General features: G+C 38.8%; 1 protein-coding gene across 3 annotated transcripts in view; it reads right to left on the bottom strand.

The window, feature by feature from the left end:
• Positions 1-2,858: 2,858 nt before the first annotated feature.
• Positions 2,859-22,304, bottom strand: part of LOC137320867 (single-stranded DNA-binding protein 2) — a 429,480-nt gene continuing 410,034 nt past the window's right edge. For all 3 annotated transcript variants that reach the window (XM_067982791.1, XM_067982792.1, XM_067982793.1), the window contains one exon: positions 2,859-8,850. In XM_067982791.1, coding sequence (XP_067838892.1) covers positions 8,821-8,850 — 30 coding nt within the window. In that variant the 3' untranslated portion in view covers positions 2,859-8,820. The remainder of the gene's footprint in view (positions 8,851-22,304) is intronic.

The raw sequence follows: 22,304 nt of genomic DNA, 5'->3' as shown, positions 1-22,304 counted from the left end.
ATGAAGGAACAGCGATATATTTCCAAGTCGGGATGGTGTGTGTGACTTGGAGGGTAACGTGCAGGTGGTGTTGTTCCCATGTACCTGCTACCCTTGCCCTTCTAGGTGATAGAGGTCGTGGGTTTGGGAGGTGCTGTCGAAGAAGCCTTGGCGGGTTGCTGCAGTGCATCCTGTAGATGGTACACGCTACAGCCACGGTGTGCAGGTGGTGAAGGGAGTGAATGTTTAGGGTGATGGATGGGGTGCCAATCAAGCGGGCTGCTTTGTCCTGGATGGTGTCGAGCTTCTTGAGTGTTGTTGGAGCTGCACTCATCCAGGCAAGTGGAGGGTGTTCCATCACACTCCTGACTTGTGCCATGTAGATGCAGAAAGGCTTTGGGGAGTCAGGTGAGTCACTCACCACAGAATACCCAGCCTCTGACCTGCTCTTGTAGCCACAGTATTTATGTGGCTGGTCCAGTTAAGTTTCTGGTCAATGGTGACCCCCAGGATGTTGATGGTGGGGGATTCGCCGATGGCAATGCCACTGAATGTCAAGAGGAGGTGATTAGACTCTCTCTTGTTGGAGATGGTCATAGCCTGGCACTTGTCTGGCACGAATGTTACTTGCCACTATCGGCCCAAGCCTGGATGTTGTCCAGGTCTTGCTGCATGCGGGCACGGACTGCTTCATTATCTAATGGCTTGCAAATGGAACTGAACACTATGCAATCATCAGCGAACATCCCCATTTCTGACCTTATGATGGAGGAAAGGTCATTGATGAAGCAGCTGAAGATGGTTGGGCCTAGGACACTGCCCTGAGGAACTCCTGCAGCAATGTCCTGGGCCTGAGATGATTGGCCTCCAACAACTACTACCATCTTCCTTTGTGCTAGGTATGATTCCAGCCACTGGAGAGTTTTCCCCTGATACCCATTGACTCATTAGGAATGTGGTTGGATGCAATTACATCTAAAATATTTCCATATTAAGTAGATGAAGCATTGGTAGTAGTGTATCATATTTTATAGTAGTAATCAACTGATCCATTCCTTCTTGGAAAATCCCCAATAATTCGATTCTGACCTATTTTACCTTCCTGCCCACAAATAAGGTATTGATACCGATTGCTTATAGGTAGCCTCCTATCAATAAGAATTGTTTAAACAGTTGCATATATCATTTAGCACCAAGTTGAAATTACTGCCCAACAAACAATTGCAGATATCAGTCCACCCAGGTGATGGAAATAATTATGGATCAAAGGTTGACAACTGCAAATACTTACGGTACATGGCATTTATACTTGCATCAGGCCTTTGGAGAGCAATTATCTTTGATGTCCGTCTCAATGGCGGATTCTATTTACCAGATTCAAATTCTCCTTTCTCCTGAGGTGGATTAATTGCCTGAGTGAGGCTGCCCTGTTACCTGTGAAAAACCAGACTTGATTGATGGGTCTTTTATTGCAACAAGTGGGTTAGCTTTGATAAATTGTGAGCTAAATTTGTTTATCCTCTTTTCTCTTAGTCTGGATCAAAGGCAAGAGAAGCATATGATTCTGGAAGACAGCAATTATTCTTCAGTTCCCTTCTTGCTGCACTGCAATATGGACCAGTGGGAAATGAAAGACTCAGTGGGTTGTCTTTCTCAAATTTTTTTTTCACCAGCAAGTGGTCTAAGATTTTGAGAATTCCTGTGGCTTCTGGACCTTTATCGTTTTGAAGCAGTTTTAAATATTCAGCGAGAAATCAAGCACTGTACTACAAATGTAGTCTGCTAATTAATCAGTTTTGCTTCTATGTTATTTCTGTCTCTTGATAAAAACAGCAAGCTGATAGTCAACCTTGAATATAAAACCGCAGCAGAAGACAAATATTATTTATCCATTATGCACCAACTAAGAGGGAATGTCCCATTACAGACAAGGAAAAGGAACTACATAACACTCCAGAAAGATGTTTTTACACAGAATTATAAACTCTGCACTGGCATGCCATACTGATCGCCACATGCCATAAAAGGAATACATCCTTGTGATTCTCCTGGTCAATACCTGCGTATACTTCTGCAGTAAATGGAAGAAAGTGAGAAATATTTAATGTCTTTAACTTTTTTATTCTTGCCACCGTTTGGTAGATATCCTCACTAGAAATACTCTTTGATATAGTGAAACCTGTAAATTAACGACACGTAAGGGACTTGCATCAGGTGTCCTTTTTTGCAGGTGTCCCTTTGTACAGGTTTCACTGTACTACAAACTCTAATATAAAGGCACTATTTGCTGCTCCTTCATGAACAAATAAATCATATACTTTTGTAGATCCCAATGGTAACATTATACACAAGGTCTACTTGTGACTAAAGCAGTTCAGTGAGTACCTTGGGGGGCAACAACTTTCATAATTTTCTCGAAAATTGATCATGTAGTATAAAAGTTATTTTCATTTTTGCCTATTACTTTGCTTTAGAGGGTTGTCATCTTTTTAGAAATCTATTATGTATCATCTACTTGCCTGTGGTAAGTGGATATTTTAGATAACATAGTGCTAGTCTACCCAGAGATAACTGGTAAGAAAATTACCTCAAATCCTCATTGATTTTCTGAGTTTACGTGTAAAAGGGGAAAACAGGTCATTTGCGACAGGTATGGACAGATCTATCTCTTAATGAAAAAATCTATACGCACAACAAAATTGTGCAGATATTATGTCCAAGAAATTCGGCCCACAAGATTTCACCCTCGGGCCATTGCTTCACGTGGATAGGTATTAGGTATACCTTTAAAACAATTCAATGTCTTTGCCTAATGGTAATATATCTACTCAAGAAGCTGGCACATAATATTTAATACTTAAGTCAAGGAATAAGGCCTATTATACATTTGTTGTAACAGTTTAATGAACATTTTTTTCAATCTAAGAAACTTTACAATTTAAAGAACATACAAATGGTGTAATACATAATGTGCTGAACAATAAACCAGGACACATCTCTAATTAGTACTCAGGAACACAAAAGAAAAGTGAAGGTAAAACTATTAAATACAATACTGTTGTGCCTGCAGGAACAAATACAAAAAAGTAAAACATTGGGATAAGGAAATTCATTTTACACATTGAGTTCATGCAATGATGTGCAGTGCTGGGCAGCCATCAAGATATGCTTCAAACTTTATACAGCAACTTCTATAAGCCATCTGCATAAATTAAATTTGCCCTAAAAACCTAAAGTTATATATATTTTTCAATTTTAAATGGGTACTGACCTGATAAGTTGATTCTTTCATATACTCATGGACCACATATAATAAAGGTTGGAATTTGTAACGTGTATTGTTTAAATTCACTGAAAAGTAAAATAGTTTTGATTTTATTCTTATTAGAAGAAAAAAATTGGAAATAGGAACATTGGTGATTGTTTATTACATCGAATTGATTTGAAGAACAAGAGAAGCACACCTTTTTCTTAAGAGTATAATATAGTCATAGCAATGTCACTGGTTAATAGAAATGTAACAGTTTCCAGTGCAATGACCAGAAGCGATGCATTTCTACTACTACCTGGAGTTTCACTCTGACCCTATGCTCACAGAAACAATGCCTTTCAGCAGGTTCTTCAGATCAGTTAGACCTCACCAGGAGACACCAAATACAAATGTGATTGAAATACTGTGACCTCCCCTACTACTGTACAAATAGTTTAGAGTAAAGGGTTTACTTCTTTAAGCCTCTCTGGCCACACAAATTTAGCTGGTTAAAATATTATTTACCATTATATATGCATTATAATAAAAGTCAGGTCACCTGCTTTCCAGAATGAGTCTAACTACCTATGTGCTGCACAGCACCATGGAACACAGTGAATTTGATTCAGAAAGAACCGTACTAAAAAAGCAAGTTGTCTGAAAAACACAGTATGGCTCCTCTTTGGCCCAACTAGGCTAAATTTAGATTTTAAAAATCATTACTATACACCAGCTTTTAGTGTATTTCACCTATGTTTTCTTCAAGAAATTCAGTTGATTTTTTTAAAAATGTGGATCACTCAAAATAAGTCAAAACAAAGTAATTTCTAATTATATGTAATTATATGAAACTTCATAAAAAGTTAGGCTATGCAAAAGAGAATCTGTAATTTATTTCATATATTGGGGGGGGGGGGATGTAGACCAATAAAGGGATACAATTTTTAAAAATCAGGCCTATAAGCACTTATTTGTAAGCACTCTTTCTGTAAATGAATACTTTGGGAACAACTTGTTTGCCGTTGCAGCTTTTACATAAGTGCAATTTACATCATGTGCATATAAATGAGATGCAACATATTACTGGATTGTACGGGCACATGTATTTTTATTACGTTTTATCTAGATTTTGCCATTTTGAAGTTAGAGGAAAATATACTCAACTTGTTATATTCTTAAAAAAAACTATAGATATTCAGGGCAAAATGATATTTCAATTAGAAAAGCTGAATTTAGTGTTTTCTGGCAGTTTCTGTTTAGTTGGCTGAAATCTTTAATACATCCACATCAGAGATTCCAGAGATGGTTAAGCATGCTCCACAAGGCAAAAATCAAATACAAAAAATCAAATAATAAAGAATTGGCTAATTTAGTGACATTCTAACAATAACTACAGAAACACACTTGCTACATGGAATCAATTTGCGCTTTACAACAGTATTTTACAGTATAAACCATAGTCAAGACAAAGTTTCTTACACAAACTACATTATTTTACATAACACACCAGAACGACTTTTGGAACAATTACCACTCTGTTATTGCAGCTACCTATCCATCGCAGAATTAAATTTATTTATATTTGCCTTTCATAATCTCTTGTGCAAATGTTGGAAAAATAGTGGTAAATGGTAAAAGATCAAAGATCACTGGATTTTCTGATTCCAAAAGTGTGTGGCCTTTTGGATCCTTAGAGTACTGCTTACATGAATTTCCTGTCAGAGGCAAGATTTCCTCTCAAGTAACCACTTCTCAATGTGAGGCACAAAGTAAAGGCAGTGTTAAAAAAATTAAGCAAAATACAAGGGAAAATTGTCACAAAATTAATTTGTATAACTAACTTATACACATGGTTTCCAAGTTGGCCTTTTCGATTATATGGAATTCACTGACTTGAACGAATCCTGTTAATTTGAAATATTTTGTTTTGTACTGTAGTTCTGCATACACAACATAAGTTTTAGCATGTGACCTGAAAAGATACCGGTCAAATGTGTAATGTAATTTCAGATGTTTGAGGGAATATTCATCACAGTACACTCTGAATTGACCAAAATTTCTCTACAGACAAATAATTTGGACAAATTGAAGTTTGCATCACAAGAAATTGGCTGCTAAATGAGTTAAATTGCTTGGTAGTCGTGAAGCAGTTCCAGTGGTCTGAAGCCAGAAGTGGGATTGAGAAATTAGAAATGTAGTCTATTTAATCTATTGATCAAACAAATATTATACAATGACATACTGGACTGTAGGCTGGACTCCAGTTTAGAAAAATGAACAGTGCTACCTCATAATATTCAGTGCTTATATGAACAGAAGGGACAGACCATGCATATACAAATAATTAATGCAGTTAATATAGTCCCTCTAAACAAACTACCCCTGCGTGTTAAACGATATCAAAAAAACAATAGGACGATTTTTGTCTAAGTTTCAGACAGAAACGGGGTGGTAGTGGGGCCATAAATCATGGCGCAGCACTAACCGCCCTGTTACCGCTGACGATCAGTCGACTGCGATTTTGGAGCAGACTTGGAAACAGGTGAGCAATGCTTCTGCTCAAAACAAACGGGAAATTGCCTACACAATAAGCAAATCAGGGTCCTGCACCATATTTGGTGGAGTGTGTGTTCTGAGTGGGACTGAGCATTGAATGACTTAGCCCCTTAAAAATCTTCCTGTCCGTTGCGGGGTTCCCTCCCCACTGGGGATTTCCCACCCCCTTTAATGCTTAACGTCTGGCTTGGCTCCGCGGATGATCCACAGGATTTTCCAACTGTTCCCAAACTGGCTGTTCAGCGCTGGAAGCTCACCAATGTTATTGAAATGAGGCTCAACCATGAAAATGGTTCAGACCGCATGCTGACGTCATTGCCTTGCCCACAGCCCCGCAGATTTATGTGCTGATCAAAAATCGCCCCCATTATTTTAAGAATGATTTTGATATACCTTATTTCTCATCAAGAAAATCAAGTGAACTTTAATGAGTTATAAATAGTCTATAAAATGGAAATAATAAGCAAACATAGCAAGAAAGCACATTTTCTGTCAGGTTGGTGGTGGTGGGCAGTGGTTTATGAAAATATAAACCAGTTATCTGCTATTAATATGTAATCCAAGTACTCAATGAGCTAATGCTGTGATATCTTTTTCACTTAAATGGTTTAATATTACAAGAGTAGATGAACAACTTGGATGAGTAACACTGTTCATCACAGTTCTAAAGAACAAATCTTCGGAATTCTAAAACAAGACAAAATATAACTAAGTTTTAATGCACTCAGGATTCCAATGAAACTTAGGAAGATAATAGTATTTTGACGTGATTCAGTGAAAAAGTTTGGCAGTTCGAAATGTGTTTCTTTAGTACAAGGCATGGTTTGTACAACAATTTTACTTGCATGCTCAGACCAGGCCAATTCTTCCCAGAACCCAATCACAATGCTCTAAATCACAACATTAAATATGCCATAACTTCACAAAAGTCACAAAAAAAGTCATCATATTTCAGCGAACTGTCACTAAAGGAAAGCTAACTATAACCACCTCAACAATCAGCATTGTATTCAGACTGAAATTCAAAATTTGTATGTGATTACTATGCATTTGACTTGGTACTGGCATTACATTTCTGGTTAATATATAAATCATCTTCAAAAGATAATACAAGAAAAAAGGTCTGAGTGACCATACTAAAGTTAGTTTTTGGGGTGTGGCGGTGCCTTTTTATTGTTTTGCTTATACATATCATTTCATGCAAGCAAAAAAATATAATGATCAAATTGTTGTACAGAAACTCCATATGTGTTTGTTAGGGCCTTTTCAAATGAGGAATCACAGGAGAAGAATTACATATACAATTTTCCTTCTTTGTTGATTCACTAAGTGTTCACCGATTGTTTACAGTTTCTCATGATTCAATACTTTTTACTAGAGATCCATTGCGACAATTATAAGTGATAGCCGGATGACTCAAATACTTTGATCAGTTGCACAAACTGCCTCTCCCTGGTGTTGTGCAATCATTATCACTAGTTCCCATTCCCAAGTCCCTGGACAACTAAAAAAACACATTCTACACTTAAATTCATGGCCTTCAATAGAAAATTGTATCAGTAACAGCTACTAACAATTCTTAAAAGTATCAACTGCATAATTGGAGTTTGGAGTTGATTAACCTCAAACTGTTACAGCATCATTGTATAATTCTTTAACATGCATGATTAAAATGTACTTTAAAATCATGATTCTATTTGGGAAAATTTTGGTAACTCCCATTGAAACATCTTCCTTTTACATGGTCTGAGAACAGAAAAAGTTAGCCTGCAATTTGTACAAAATTTTGCAATATTTCCACTCTCAGACCAGAAAACTTTCCCATAGGAAAAGGCCCTAACTGCAGTAACTTTGAGAACCCTCACTCTCACACACATACAAATCAAAAACCAAACAAAAAAACTTCAGTTTGTTACAATCTACACATAATGTACATTTACAATATATCATTTTGCACAGAAGGAAGAATAAGGAATACATGAAAATTTACAAAAGATAGTTTCATTTTCAATTTTTTTTAAAAAGAGGTAATGGCTAAAATGCAGATCTTTATGGGGTGACATTAAAATAAGGAAGAATGGCCATCTTCTATTGGTGGTGGACCAAGGTCACACAGATTCTACAATTTACCATCAAGTATTCTTAATCGTGCTCACAGGTCACGACATCTTAGGACATTTTACTGCTATCAGGGAAAGGGGGAAGAGAGAAATAAAAAGACAAATCTGCAATTTCTGAGCTGCAATTACTATAGCACTTATTGGCTATTGTCAGTGACCATATGCGTATTCCATCTAGTGTTCAATATTGATATGCCAGGACTGTAGTTAAGGACCTGAATCCACCACTGCACTCTATGATTAAAAGACAGACTCTCTCCTATATCACAGGACAATTAATGTAGTTCTATTTCAATGAATAACACTCACTGAACACAACGTTAAGTGTAAGATATTCATTTGCTTTTCTTTTTCCCTTCCACATTTAATCTTACCCTACAGTGTTTGGCTAGTATATTTGTTCTGCTAAGTAGCAATGATGTCTTATAAAGCATAAAAAGAGGTATCATCAGGAGCTTGTTTATGCATTACAAAATTACAAGTAAGATAACTTGAGATATTTAGACTAGAAAGTGAATTTGGAAGGGAAAAACAGAAGAAAATAGACTCACATTAAGTCATGTTTGTGATTGTATTCTTTCAAACAGCTGAATCAAGCACACCATGTCTTATTAAACTGTGGGAGGTCATGTAAGTTACTTTGTGTTGCCTAGATCAGGCATCTCCAACATTTAAATGGTTGAACTGTTCAGTCTCTGAGGTTTTGTAAACTTAAAAAGAATATTTTGGACCCGCTTTCAGTACACAAGGAGACACTACTGTCATTTGCAGAAGAACAACAGGGTCTTTGCTAGAATCGAAACCTCTGTTTTCTGTAGACCTTTGTAAAATATTTCATTCTTCTCTTGGATGTACTTATTTCATCTTTTAAGAGGGCAAACCATTCTGGTCTTGATCAAGAGGATGGATACTAGATCACACACTCATTGTCATGCTTGGAGAATACTGTGAAGAACAAACAAAACAGCATGTGAATGTCATTTAAGAATCCAGTATTTTGATTTATTGGCAAACATATGGAAATAATGTCAACATATTATGAAAGTAAACACCTACACTACAGTTCTGCTTATTCTAACCAATATATAACCACTGTTTAAAACATTTTACACTGGCCAGGAGAAATCATTATTAATTCAAATCCATTGTACTTGATTTCTCCCATTAGGTCCATCTACTGAACTCTATAACTAAGGATTAAACGTGAGACTACATCATTAATTGGTATGGGGGGGGGGGGCAACTATACTGGCCTAATGCACCTAGCTCTGAATGGTACAATGGCCTTTGCCACTGTTAGGTTCTTGATCTATGGGTTCTGAGTGCTGGTTGTGACTCGTAATTGGTCCCATGTCCATTTTGCGTTGGGTTGCATGGCCATTAAACTGAAGCTGATACAATGCTTGATCAGAGGCCTGCCATTGGATGCAATATCCACCCCCTCCCCCACGGGAAACTGTGGCAACTCACCAAGCTTACTTTGACAGCACCTTGTAGCCACCAAGAAGGACAAAAGCAGCAAAATCATAGGAACATCATCACCTCCTGGTTCCCCTCCAAGTCACACACCATACATACTTGGCATACATTACTGTTCCTTGAAGCCCATCTGTTAGAGAAATCTACCTCCAACTATCTATTTTCTCACCATATCTCTCAACCTCCTCTCCCTCAGGAAACATATCCAATTGTTTATTGAACCCATTTACACGGACTACTTAAATGGTCTTCTACAACTTTATTACTCTTTGAGTAAAGAAGCTATTTCTGAATTCCCTTTTTATTTCTTTTTTTAAAAAAAACTTGTGTCCCCTAGTATTTGAACGCTTTAAGCGCCATCAGTTTACACTGTCTGAATAGATCAGTATTTGAAAATCTCATTTAAAAAAAGAACTTTGTGAAACTTTTTTGAACAAAAATAAAAAAAAACGATTGACAGGATGTTTCTGAATACCTTTAATCAATTACACACAAGAACTCAAGTCACAGGAAGGCTTAAGCAAACACTGAGAGATAGAAAATGCTGACTAACAGAAAGGCTTGAAATGTTCAAAAACAGCCCACGTGCAGTGAGGCCTTTTGACGGTCAGAACATTTAAAAATGTAATAACAAAGACTGTTGACAAGTCGTGCAAATGAAAAAATGGCTCCAAGGTATGGCCAAGTCTTGAAAAGATTAATTTCCTCTCAACAAGTGCAACCTCATAGTCAAATCATCAATACATATTTGTGGCAAGTATATTCTAGGCACTTCATTTCATTATAATTAGGGTTCAGAACTGCAAAATGGTTCTTCTATGAAACCCTATGAACCACATTAGTTAGTTTGGTGTGACATTGCAGTAAATCCAGTAATCAATCAATATAATTTTAGCACAAGCTTTAAATATCTTGCATTGTTGTAGAAATAATAAAATTATTAGGTGAGAAAGGATCAATATAAGTTTTCAATTTAATCTCAGGATCACAACATCTATAAACTATTCAAGTTTTGCTCTCATTGATTATGATGCCACCTGAATTCCCCAAAATAAACTACTGCCTTTTTCTTCAATCCAAAGCATCCATAATTAAATGCGTAGAACACTACAAAATGTCATACATGAAAGAAACAAACAAATTTCAGCTATAATTGGTCTTAGAGGCCGTGGGCTAAAAAGAAGAGAATCAATCAGTCATGGTTCCCAATCTAACTTGCTATCCAGCAACTTCTGCCAGAAATGTGTGTGGGCTTTGAGCGAGGACAGGATCAGTCTCAGCTATTATGTCCCTGTAGTTATAGAGGCTGCCAATAATGCTCACAGATGAAGAAGGACCATTTGGATGAGATACTTGTGGGTACTGGCACCAATGGAACTATACTCAGGTAAGTAGTGAAAGAGGAGGTGAGAGGAGAAAATTAGTAGGAAAAAAGGGGAAATTAAAAAAAACAAAATAACTTTCCATCAACTTTACAATCTTCTTGACATTATGAACTGAATGCCCAAAGTCTTCAAAAGCAATGTTGAAATGTCATGATAAACAAACCACAATGCATTGGTCTGAAAATATAATTATAAAGTGAAGCATTAATTTTGATCAATCCTACGTAGAACAGAATCAGAGGCTGCTGTTATGTGATGTGTAGTTGACAGACCTTTGTGCACAATGACCTGAGTCTAACAAGTACCAAATTGCATTGAAAATGGAACTTTATTCATGCGTTTCGATGCATGTAGCTGATTTTTAGCATCTGCTTTTTCAAAACATTTGTAACATTCTTTTCGAAGTTTTAAAAATTCCCAGGAGTCTAACAGATTGCCCAGGCACTTCTGAAATACAACTTCACAATAGGTTGGAGTTATACTATAGCCAATGCAAAGTCAAAGTGGTGCGAGTTACCCTCTTGGAGATGGTCTTACACCCTAGGCTCTAATGCACTTGGATAACAGTTTGGGACATAATACCCCAGCTGTAGTCACATTTCACATCAAAATCACTTTCTATCAATGCAAAAAGGGTAGTGCAACTAAATGACAAAATCAAATGTGTTCACAGTAATGAAGCATAGCATTGGCAAATTCAATGGTATGTTGATTCTGTCAATTAAAATGTTTACTCAATTACAACCAATTCGTTGCCATACAATATGTTGCAACTTCTCTAATCACTTCATTTCTGAAAAATTAAGGTGATCCACACTGCATGTAAGGCACTTCTCAGGTGTCAGCCTTGGCAGAGTGGTAGCAGTCTCGCCTCGCCTCTGAATCAGAAGGTTGTGGATTCAAGTCCCACTCTTGAGACTTAATCGCATAATCTAGACCCAATCTCTTGAAGGAGGCAATCAATCATACAGATAAACTTCCAAGACAAATTTCTGTGAATTTTTTCCTTTGATCTCAATGGGTAATCAAGCAAACTTCCAGAATATTATTCTGGCCTTATAATGCACACTTAGAACTTTGACTAGCTGCATTCCATGTGATTTAGCTATTTAACATTTGTCTTGGCTTATAACCTTCAATCCATTCTCAAACAGGAATCTATCTAGCACTATTTAGAAACTATTATAGCACAGGAAAGGGATGATGTATTTGAAGGGTCAAAGACAGAATCTATTTGATTAGAATTAAGGAACAATAGAGGAGCTATTATGCTACTGGGTGTATACTACAGGCCACCAAATAGAGGGAAGGAGATGGAGGAGCAAATTTGCAGGCAAATTACAGAAAGATGCATGAACTATACAGTAGTAATAATGGGGGACTTCAATTATCCCAATATAGACTGGGACAGTAACAGTGTAAAGGGCAAAGAGGCGGAGGAATTCCTAAAATGTGTACAAGATAATTTTCTGGATCAGAGTGTTTCCAGCTCAACGAGGAAGGAAACAATGCTGGATCCAGTTCCTGGGAATGAAATGGGGCAGGTGGAGCATGTTTCAGTGGGGAGCATTTGGGGAACAGTGATCATAATATCAAGGAACAATCAAATGTGAAAATACTTAACTGGGGGAGGGCTAATTTTAGTGAGTTAAAAAGGGATCTTGCCCAGGTGGATTGGAATCAAAAATTGGCAGGCAAAACAGTAATTGAACAATGGGAGGCCTTCAAGGAGGATATGGTTCAGGTACAGAGTAGACACATTCCTACAAAGGGGAAAGGAAGGGCATCCAAAGTGACAGTTCCCTGGATGACTAAAGATAGAGAGATTAAAATGAAACAGGAAAATGTTTATGACGAATGTAAGGTTCATAAAACAGTAGAGAACCAGGCTGAATACAGAAAGTACAAAGGAGATCTAACAAGGGAATAAGAGGGGCAAAGAGAAAGAATGAGAATAGATTAGCAGCTAACATAAAAGGGAACCCAAAAGTCTTTTTAAACATATAAATAGTAAAAGGGCAGTCAAAGGAAGTGTGGGACCAATTAGGGACAAAAAAGGAGATCTTCCTGTGGAGAATGTGTCTACTCTGTACCTGAACCATATCCTCCTTGAAGGCCTCCCATTGTTCAATTACTGTTTTGCCTGCCAATTTTTGATTCCAATCCACCTGGGCAAGATCCCTTTTTAACTCACTAAAATTAGCCCTCCTCCAGTTAAGTATTTTCACATTTGATTGTTCCTTGATATTATGATCACTGTTCCCCAAATGCTCCCCAATGAAACATGCTCCACCTGCCCCATTTCATTCCCAGGAACTGGATCCAGCATTGTTTCCTTCCTCGGTCTGGCTCAGGTACTAAATGAATACTTCGCATCAGTCTTCACTAGAGAAGAGGATGCTGCCATTGTAACAGTAAAGGAGGAGGTAGTAGTGATATTGGATAGGATAAAATTAGATAAAGAGGAGGTACTTAAAAGATTGGCAGTACTCAAAGTATGAAAGTTACCCAGTCCAGATGGGATGCATCCTAGGTTACTGAGAGAAGTAAGGGTGGAAATTGGGGAGGCTCTAGCCACAATTTCCAATCCTTCTTAGATATGGGGTCGGTGCCAGAGGACTGGAGGATTTCAAATGTCACACCCCTGTTCAAAAAAGGGGTTAGGAATAAGCACGGCAATTACAGGCCAGTCAGCCTAACATCGGTGGTGGGGACATTTTTAGAGACAATAATCCGGGTCAAAATTTATTGGCACTTGGAAAAGTATGGGCTACTTGGTTGGTTAAAGGAAAATCATGTTTGACTAACTTGATTGAGCACTTTAAGGAAGTAACGGAGAAGGTTGATGAAGGTAATGTGGTTGATGTTGTGTACAAGGACTTTCAAAAGGCATTTGATAAAGTACCACATAATAGACCTGTGAGCAAAATTAAAGCTCATGGGATTAAAGGGACAGTGGCAGCATGGATACAAAATTGGCTAGGGGACAGAAAGCAGAGAGTAGTGGTGAATATTCGTTTTTCAGACTGGAGGGAAATATACAGTGGTGTTCCCCAGGGATCAGTATTAGGACCACTGCTCTTTTTGATATATATTAATGACCTGGACTTGGGTATAGAGAGTATAATTTCAAAGTTAGTAGATGACAGAAAACTCGGAAATGTAATAAATAATGTGGATGATAGTAACAGACTTCAGGGGGACATAGACAGGAGAAATGGGCAGACACACGGCAGATGAAATTTAACACAGAGAATCTTTGAAGGTGACAGGACAAGTTGAGAAGGCTGTTTAAAAAAAGCATGTGGGATCCTGGGCTTTATTAATAGAGGCATACAGTACAAAAGCAAGGAAGTTATGCTAAACATTTATAAAATACTGGTTAGGCCTCAGCTGAAGTATTGTGTTCAATTCTGGGAAAGGAAGGATGCCAAAGCCTTAGAGAGGGTGCAGAAGAGATTTATTAGAATGGTACCGGGGATGAGTTACATGGAGAGATTGGAAAAGCTGGGGTTGTTCTTCTTAGAACTGAGAAGGTTATGGGGAGATTTATTAGAGGTGTTCAAAATCATGAAGGGTTTTGATAGAGTAAATAAGGAGAAACTGCTTCCAGTGGCAGAAGAGTTGGTAACCAGAGGACACAAATTTAAGATGATCGGCAAAAGAGCCAGAGGCGACATGAGGAAACATTTTTTTAAGCAGCAAGTTATAATGATCCGGAATGCACTTCCTAAAGGGTGGTGGAAGCAGATTCAATAGTTACTTTCAAAAGGGAATTGGATAAATACTTGAGGGGAAAAAATTACAGGGCTATGGGGAAAGAGCAGGGGAATGGGACTAATTGGATAGCTCTTTCAAAGTGCCAGCACAGGCACAATGGGCTGAATGGCCTCCTCCTGTGCAGTACCTACTATGATATTTAAAGGAGTTAATAATCAACATAGCATTACATGTTTTTGTTGAAATCTGTTCCATAATTCTACAGGGGGAATGTTGCGTATGTCGGTGGGCGCATATGTGTGTATGTCTATGCATGCGTGTGTGGGTTTTTTTATTCGTTCATGGGATGTGGGCGTCGCTGGCGAGGCCAGCATTTATTGCCCATCCCTAATTGCCCTTCAGAAGGTGGTGGTGAGCTGCCTTCTTGAACTGCTGCAGTCCATGTGGTGAAGGTTCTCCCACAGTGCTGTTAGGAAGGGAGTTCCAGGATTTTGACCCAACGACGATGAAGGAACAGCAATATATTTCCAAGTCAGGATGGTGTGTGACTTGGAGGGGAACGTGCAGGTGGTGTTGTTCCCATTTGCCTGCTGCTCTTGTCCTTCTAGGTGGTAGAGGTTGCGGGTTTGTGAGGTGCTGTCGAAGAAGCCTTGATGAGTTGCTGCAGTGCATCCTGTAGACGGTACACACTGCAGCCACTGTGCGCCGGTGGTGAAGGGTGTGAATGTTTAGGGTGGTGGATGGGGTGCCAATCAAGCGGGCTGCTTTGTCCTGGATGGTGTTGAGCTTCTTGAGTGTTGTTGGAGCTGCACTCATCCAGGCAAGTGGAGAGTATTCCATCACACTCCTGACTTGTGCCTTGTAGATGGTGGAAAGGCTTTGGGGAGTCAGGAGGTGAGTCACTCGCCGCAGAATATCCAGCCTCTGACCTGCTCTTGTAGCCACAGTATTTATATGGCTGGTCCAGTTAAGTTTCTGGTCAATGGTGACCCCCAGGATGTTGATGGTGGGGGATTCGGCGATGGTAATGCCGTTGAATGTCAAGGGGAGGTGGTTAGACTCTCTCTTGTGTGTGTGTATACAGATGTGCATGTATGGCACTCTCACCTGAGTCAGAAGATTGTGTGTTCAAAACCCACTCCAGGAACTTGAGCACATAATCTCAGCTGACACTTTAAAGGAGGACTGTGGGATTGCTGCATTGTTGGAGGAGAAGAGTTGGATTAGTTATCAAACCAATGCCCTGTATACCTGTTCCGGGCGATGTCCTTAAAAAGGGTTTTGACAGAGTAGATAGAGAGAAACTGTTACCATTGGCGGAAAGGTCAAAAACCAGACTACATAGATTTAAGGTGATTGGCAAAAGAACTAAAGGTGACATGAGGATAAATGTTTTTACACAGCGAGTGGTTAAGATTTGGAATGCACTGCCCGAGGGGGTGTTGAAGGCAGATTCAATCATGGAGTTCAAAAGAGAACTGGATAAGTACTTGAAAGGAAAAAAACTGCAGGGCTACGGGAATAGGGCGAGGGGGTGGGACTAGCTGGATTGCTCTTGCATTGAGCCGGCCTGGATTCGATGGGCTGAATGGCCTCCTACTGTGCTGTAACCTTTATATGATTTTATGTAAAAGATCCCATAGCATTATTCAGAGAGGAGCAGTGGCATCTTCCTAGTGTCTTAGCCAACATTCACCCCTCTACCAACATGAAAAACAGATTAGCTAGTCATTTATCTAATTGCTGTTTGTAGGACCCTGCTATGTGTAAATTGACTGTCACATTTGCCTACATAATAGTGACTACACTTCAAAGGTAATTAATTGGCTGTAAAGCACTTTTGGACATCCTGAGTCTGTGAAAGGCGCTATAAAAATGCTAAATCTTTTGCTCTAATCTACGGACTTCCTTGAGGTTTATTAATTGTGTCCTCTAGCTCTGCAAACACTGGTCAAGTTAATATCCACATTGTCAATGCTTCTTGCCATCTTAAATATCTGAATAATGACTTCTTTCATCTTAGTTCTGACGAAAACAAAGTCAATTCAGTAGGTCTCGCTTCATAATTTAAGAATCCCAGTTCTTTGAATAATCCTAGTTGAGTCTCAAACATCTTTGCCAAATCCACTGGATATCATTCACTGACCAATTTATTTACCACTCAAAAAATTCCAGATCAGTGAGGCATGACCCACTCCTTCCATAAGCATGAGCGCAACTCCTTATGCCTTCTGTGCTCGACACGAACATTGAATGCATCCTGTAAAATGCTGTGAAGCATTTTCCCCCAGCATGGATGTTAAACTAATAAGTCTATAATTACCAGGATCATGAATCACTCCTAGATTGAATATTGGAATAACACTCTCGATCCTCCAATCCTCAGGTGCAGCCCATACATTCGCGGAGATCCAAAAAAATTTATATCAGAGCCTTGCCTATTTCTTCCCCTGATTTGAGTATTCTAGGGGTATGCCATCTGATCTAGGTACCTCATGGAGAAGTCTGCACTACCCTGTCCTTCCAGTCAAAGGTGATGTGGATGCTAAACAAACAACCAGCAAAAATGTTTCAGTAAGTATACAGCATAACAGCAGAATTCAAATTAAGTCAATTAAAACTTGCTCTTAATTTCTCTACTGTCAGTTGCAGCTTTGTGAAAAATATGAGGTTTCATCTTTGTGAACATATGAAATAAGTTTTGGTAAGATCAGCTACAGCAAATTGAATCTACAGGCTGACTAAAACTTGATATGAGTATTCAAATATCCATTTTTCACAAAACTATGGCTGAATCAAGAAAATAACATTAACGTACATCAAATAGTAATTCTTGTATTATATGTAATGATAGAAAGTATAAATAGTCTTTCCTAAGGAAGAAACCAATTGCATCATGCAAATATTGACTGGAATTGAGGGCTATATTTGCAAACCATTGAATCTCTGAGATTAGGACTGGCCTCAAACGTGTTACTATACCCAACTCTAAGGTTGAGTATTCAACACTCAAGATCATTTATGCTACAGAATAGTCAATAGTTTTACGGCTGCAGCCTTCAATTGCAATCAGTATTTATTTGATTAGACAGTTCCCATAATTTAACATTTTTGTCAGTTTTTCATAGATTATAGACACTACTTTAACATAATTTGAGGAAAAACAAAATGCAAAGTTGAAAAACAACAGTGACAGATTACACAGCGTTCCAAACTGACCTCACAAAGAAATCACTAAATGATACTGCTAACTATTTGCTAGAAAATATTTTCATTTTGAAATCAACATTCAAACATGCATTATGCTTACAAATTATACTGACATCGTTTCCACACACTTGTTTCTGCCACAGAGCCAAAAACCCATTTTTAAAAACTTGTTCTTGGGAGGCGGGCAACACTGGCAAGGCTGCATTTATTGCACTAGTTGCCCTGAGATGGTGGTGGTGGACCTTTTTCTCAAAATGTTGTACTCCTTGGGCTCATGGTCCTCCCACAATGATGTTAAGTAGGGAATGCCAGGCTATTAACCCAGCAACAGCTTTTTGTCCTCCTTGGTGGTAGAGGCTGCAAGGGAGGGAGCTACTGTTGAAGTAACCTTGGTGAGTTGCTGCAGTACATTTTGTAGATCCTAAATACTGCAGCCACAGTGCACCAGAGATGGAAAGGTGGGTACATTTTTCAGTGATACAGGGCAAATCAAGTGAATTGCTCTGTCCTGGATGGTGTCGAGCTGCTTGAGTGTTGTAGCAACCATGCAGACGAGTGGTGAGTATTTCATCACACTCCTTTCTTGAGCTTTGTAGATGGTGGGTAGAGATGCTCTGAGGAGTCAGTGGCTGAGCCACTTATCGCAGAGTACCTAGCCTTTGCCCTGCACTTGTAGTCCTGGTGTTGATGTGGTTGGTCCAGTTAAGCTCCTAGTTCACGGTGAAGCCCAACTTGTTAATGATGGAGGACTCAGCGATGGTGGTGCCATTGACAATCAGGGGGAAGTGACTGGGCTTTCTCTTATTCAAGATAGTTATTAGCTAGAACTTATGTGGCACAAATATTACCTGCCACTTGTCAGCCCAAGTCTGGATGTTATTCATGTCCTGCTGTAAGTACGCAGGTCAGGAGCTGCTTCATTATTGGAAGAGTTGTGAATGGGGTTAAACACTGTGGAATTTTCAGTGAACTCCTGACCTTTTGATGGAGGGAAGGTCATTGATGAAGCAGCTGAAAATGATTGGGCCTAGGATATTTCCCTGAGGAACTCCTGCAGTAATGTCCTGGGCCGTAACAATTGGCCTCGAACAACCACAACCATCTTCCTTTGTGTCAGGTATGATTCTAGCCACTGAAGGGTTTTCTCCTTAACCCCCAATCTCAGATTTGCTTGGGGTCTTTGGTGTCCAACTTGGTTGAATGCTACCTTGATATCAAGGACAGCTACTCTCACCTCTTCTCTGGCATTTAGCTTGTGTCCATGTCTGGATCAAAACTATAGTGACGTCTGAAGCTGAGTGGTTCTGGTGGAACCCAAACTGAACATTGATGAGCAGATTATTGGTGAGTAGGTGTCATTTGGTGGTACTATTGATGACTCCATCCTTTACATGACTAATATTTTGTAGGAGTCTCATGGGGTAATGGTTTTATTTATCCTTTGTTTGTGGATAGGGCATACCTGGCCAATTCTCAACATCTGCTTGGTAGATACCAGTGTCATTGCTGCATTAGAACAGCTTGACTGGGGGAGTGGCGAGCTCTACTGCACAAGTCTTCAGCACTACAGCTGAGATGTTGTCAAGGCCCAGAGCTTTTTATGTGTCCAGCACAATGAACAGTTTCATAATGTCAAATGGAGTGAACCGCATTTATGATGATCAGGATGAGACCGAGTAGGACTGTTCACTCAGCACTTTTAGCTGAAGATGCTTGTAAACCGTATCCTTATTAGATGGCCTCTATTTGGCATAGAATTCAAAGTGTTAGCCTTGAAACATTTAAACTAAAAAGCACAATTACAATTAAGGCATACAATATTTTTAATAAAGTAAATTGAAAACAGAAATAACTACACCCTATACAGTTCTTTACAAATACATTGAGCATAGAGAATTGGAGGAGAAAAAAAAATCAATATGGCAATACAGAAGAGCATGAAGATCCCAGTGAAAAAAGAAAGCAAGAAACAAAATGAAAACCAAGTTGAATGGTTAAAAAATTACAAACAAAACATGATGCTGTGCAAAAACAGGACTGCAGGCAAAGGGCAACTTCACAACAAAAGGAAAAACAAAAAAGAACAACTATCAAAGTATATTTCTCAACAAAAGAATTAAATAAGAAACTTCAATTTGTTTTTATAACTTTAAGAACTGTATTTGTCTTTGACTTAAGATTTGTAATTTAGCTACTGTATAACCTTGGTTGTAGTCTTTTCACTGCCACAAACAAGATCAATACCTTCACTTGTCAAGAGATTACTGTGTATATTTATGTACAAGAAATTTATGCCAAAATTCGAAGGTTAAAATGGGGGGGGGGGGGGGCATCTTATGTGACAGTGTGATGCCTAAGAATTGCAAGTGCAGGGAATACCACACAGAAAGAATCTCCCTAGATAGCCTTTCTTCAACTTTTTCATTTATGGTTGCTTTAAAACAAAAGGGAGTATGTGAGAAAATTAGAAGATATCATTTTAGCACTGTACTTTCGATATGGCTGTGATATGTGCGGTGTTCAATTGCTGCTCCTTGCACTGCGGGTGCAAGTTAACTACTGTACTTGAAATACTGTGGCTGTACTCTGTATTTGGGCACAACATCACAAGTACAGCCTCAACTGTTTGTGCTATGAGTCTGTTCCACGTATTCATTACTTTTAACCTCCAGTCTTGCTTGAGGCTGTCCAACTCCAACTATGCACTGTCAATCACAACTTCTTCAGTGTCAGCCATTTTGTCAAAAAATAGATAAAAATTATCGATTTTGGCATGGGGCAACAATTTTTCAAAATCTCCTCCTCCTCACTGCTAAACAACTCAGAATAAATGCAACATTTTTTCTGAGAATTTACACTTGTAACATCTAAAATCTATAGACTTGGAAGAACATTCAGTTGAAAACAGATAATAATGACAAAAATGCTGCAAGATGGAGTCATTCCTTTCCACCACTGCTAGGTGATGCATTCTGCTGCACTTCTGCTCGAAGATGTGTTCCAAATCAATAGCCATGATTTGAACTCGGGGCGAGAAGTCAGCATGGGACTGGTGGGGTCTCGCCAACGTGAGGCCCGGGCCACTTTAACTCCCTGACCTCATTATGATAGTGCAGGCCCAACTCCTGCCCAAAACCGGCGCCCTCATTCTCATCGGTCGCAGGGGTTAAAATCAGTGATTTAGTTACCCCTGGGAACAGAACTTGTTTAAAGACACCCTTTGCTGCATAATATTACAGTCATTAAGAGATTATCTGAAACCCACAAGGTCTTTAAAAATGTGAGGGAACAGCAAGAAATAAAGGAGAGAAAAATCACCAATGTTCCTGTTCTTTCTGTAAAATGTGACTCTGCAGCTGGATCCGCTCAAAACCACATTGGAGACAAAAAGTACATACTAAAGTTCCAAATAGTGGCATGAGTTTTGAAAATGTGCCTCAACATTTTAAGTTTGAGATCTAGGTTCAAATCTAGTCTAGCCAGATAGATCACAAAATAATTATGGATGAGGTAGGCTCATCTTAAATATCCATCCAGATATTCTAACATCCCCACATGTTTCTTAAATGATTCCAAGGTTTTAGCCTCTACTCTATCTTGAAGTTTATTCCACACAGGTATTTCTTTGTTTGAAGAAGAATTTCCTGGCATCAGTCCTAAAATCACCGTTTACTAGTTTGAACCTGTGTCTGCTCCCACAGTTTAATTTAAAATAATATTCCAGCTTAACTTTCCTATACCCGTAACAATCTGAAATACCTCAATAAGATCGATTCTCAGACATCTCCTTTCTAGACCGAAAACCCCTTCTTTCTCCACTCTTTCCTCGTAATTCAGATCTTCAACACTGGAGATGATCCTCATGGCTCTTCTCTGCACTGACTCAATTGCTTGATTGTGTCTCTTATTTCTTGATGACCAGAACTGAACTCAGTATTCTATGTACAGTCCGATTGGAGCATTAGAAAGTTTGATCACTACCTCCTCTGACTTATTTTCTACTGTTTTGCCTGCATTGTTCAACACTCTATTGATTGGTGTTCTGCATTGATTGGACATGTTTAGCATTGAGTCTACTAAGACTCCTAGATCTCTTTCAACTTCATCTGTAGCTATTTCAATACCATTCATTAAGTACACAAATCTATTTTTTCTTTCGATGTGTAGCACTTTACATTTACCGGCAATAAATTTTGTCTGCCATTGTTTTGTTCACTTAAATATCTTGTCCAACTCATTCTGTAATTTTGGAGCTGCCTCTTCTAATTCTATTGCCCCTCCTAATTTATTATCTAGAAATCTGACCACTTTGCATTGAGTTTCTGAATTCAAGTCACTTATGTAAATCAGAAACAGTAATGGTCCCAGTACAGAGCTCTGAGGCATGCCACTCAGTATTACCCTCATTCTGACATAACTCCTCTAGAAAAAGATCTTAAAATTAACCTGGGAATGATCCAAATTAGTTTTCAATTCTACTGGAGGGGGGAGCGGGGGGGAAGAAGGTGAGGCGCGCAAGGCATTCCTGACTGAGTCGAAGGGAGTGAAATTGTTCTTTGCCAGTAGCGCAAAACAGACGATGTCTTCATTAGAGAAAAGAAAATG

This window comes from Heptranchias perlo, chromosome 4 (assembly GCF_035084215.1).
Source record: "Heptranchias perlo isolate sHepPer1 chromosome 4, sHepPer1.hap1, whole genome shotgun sequence".
NCBI lineage: Eukaryota > Metazoa > Chordata > Chondrichthyes > Hexanchiformes > Hexanchidae > Heptranchias > Heptranchias perlo.
This window is presented reverse-complemented; position numbering and strand designations above follow the sequence as displayed.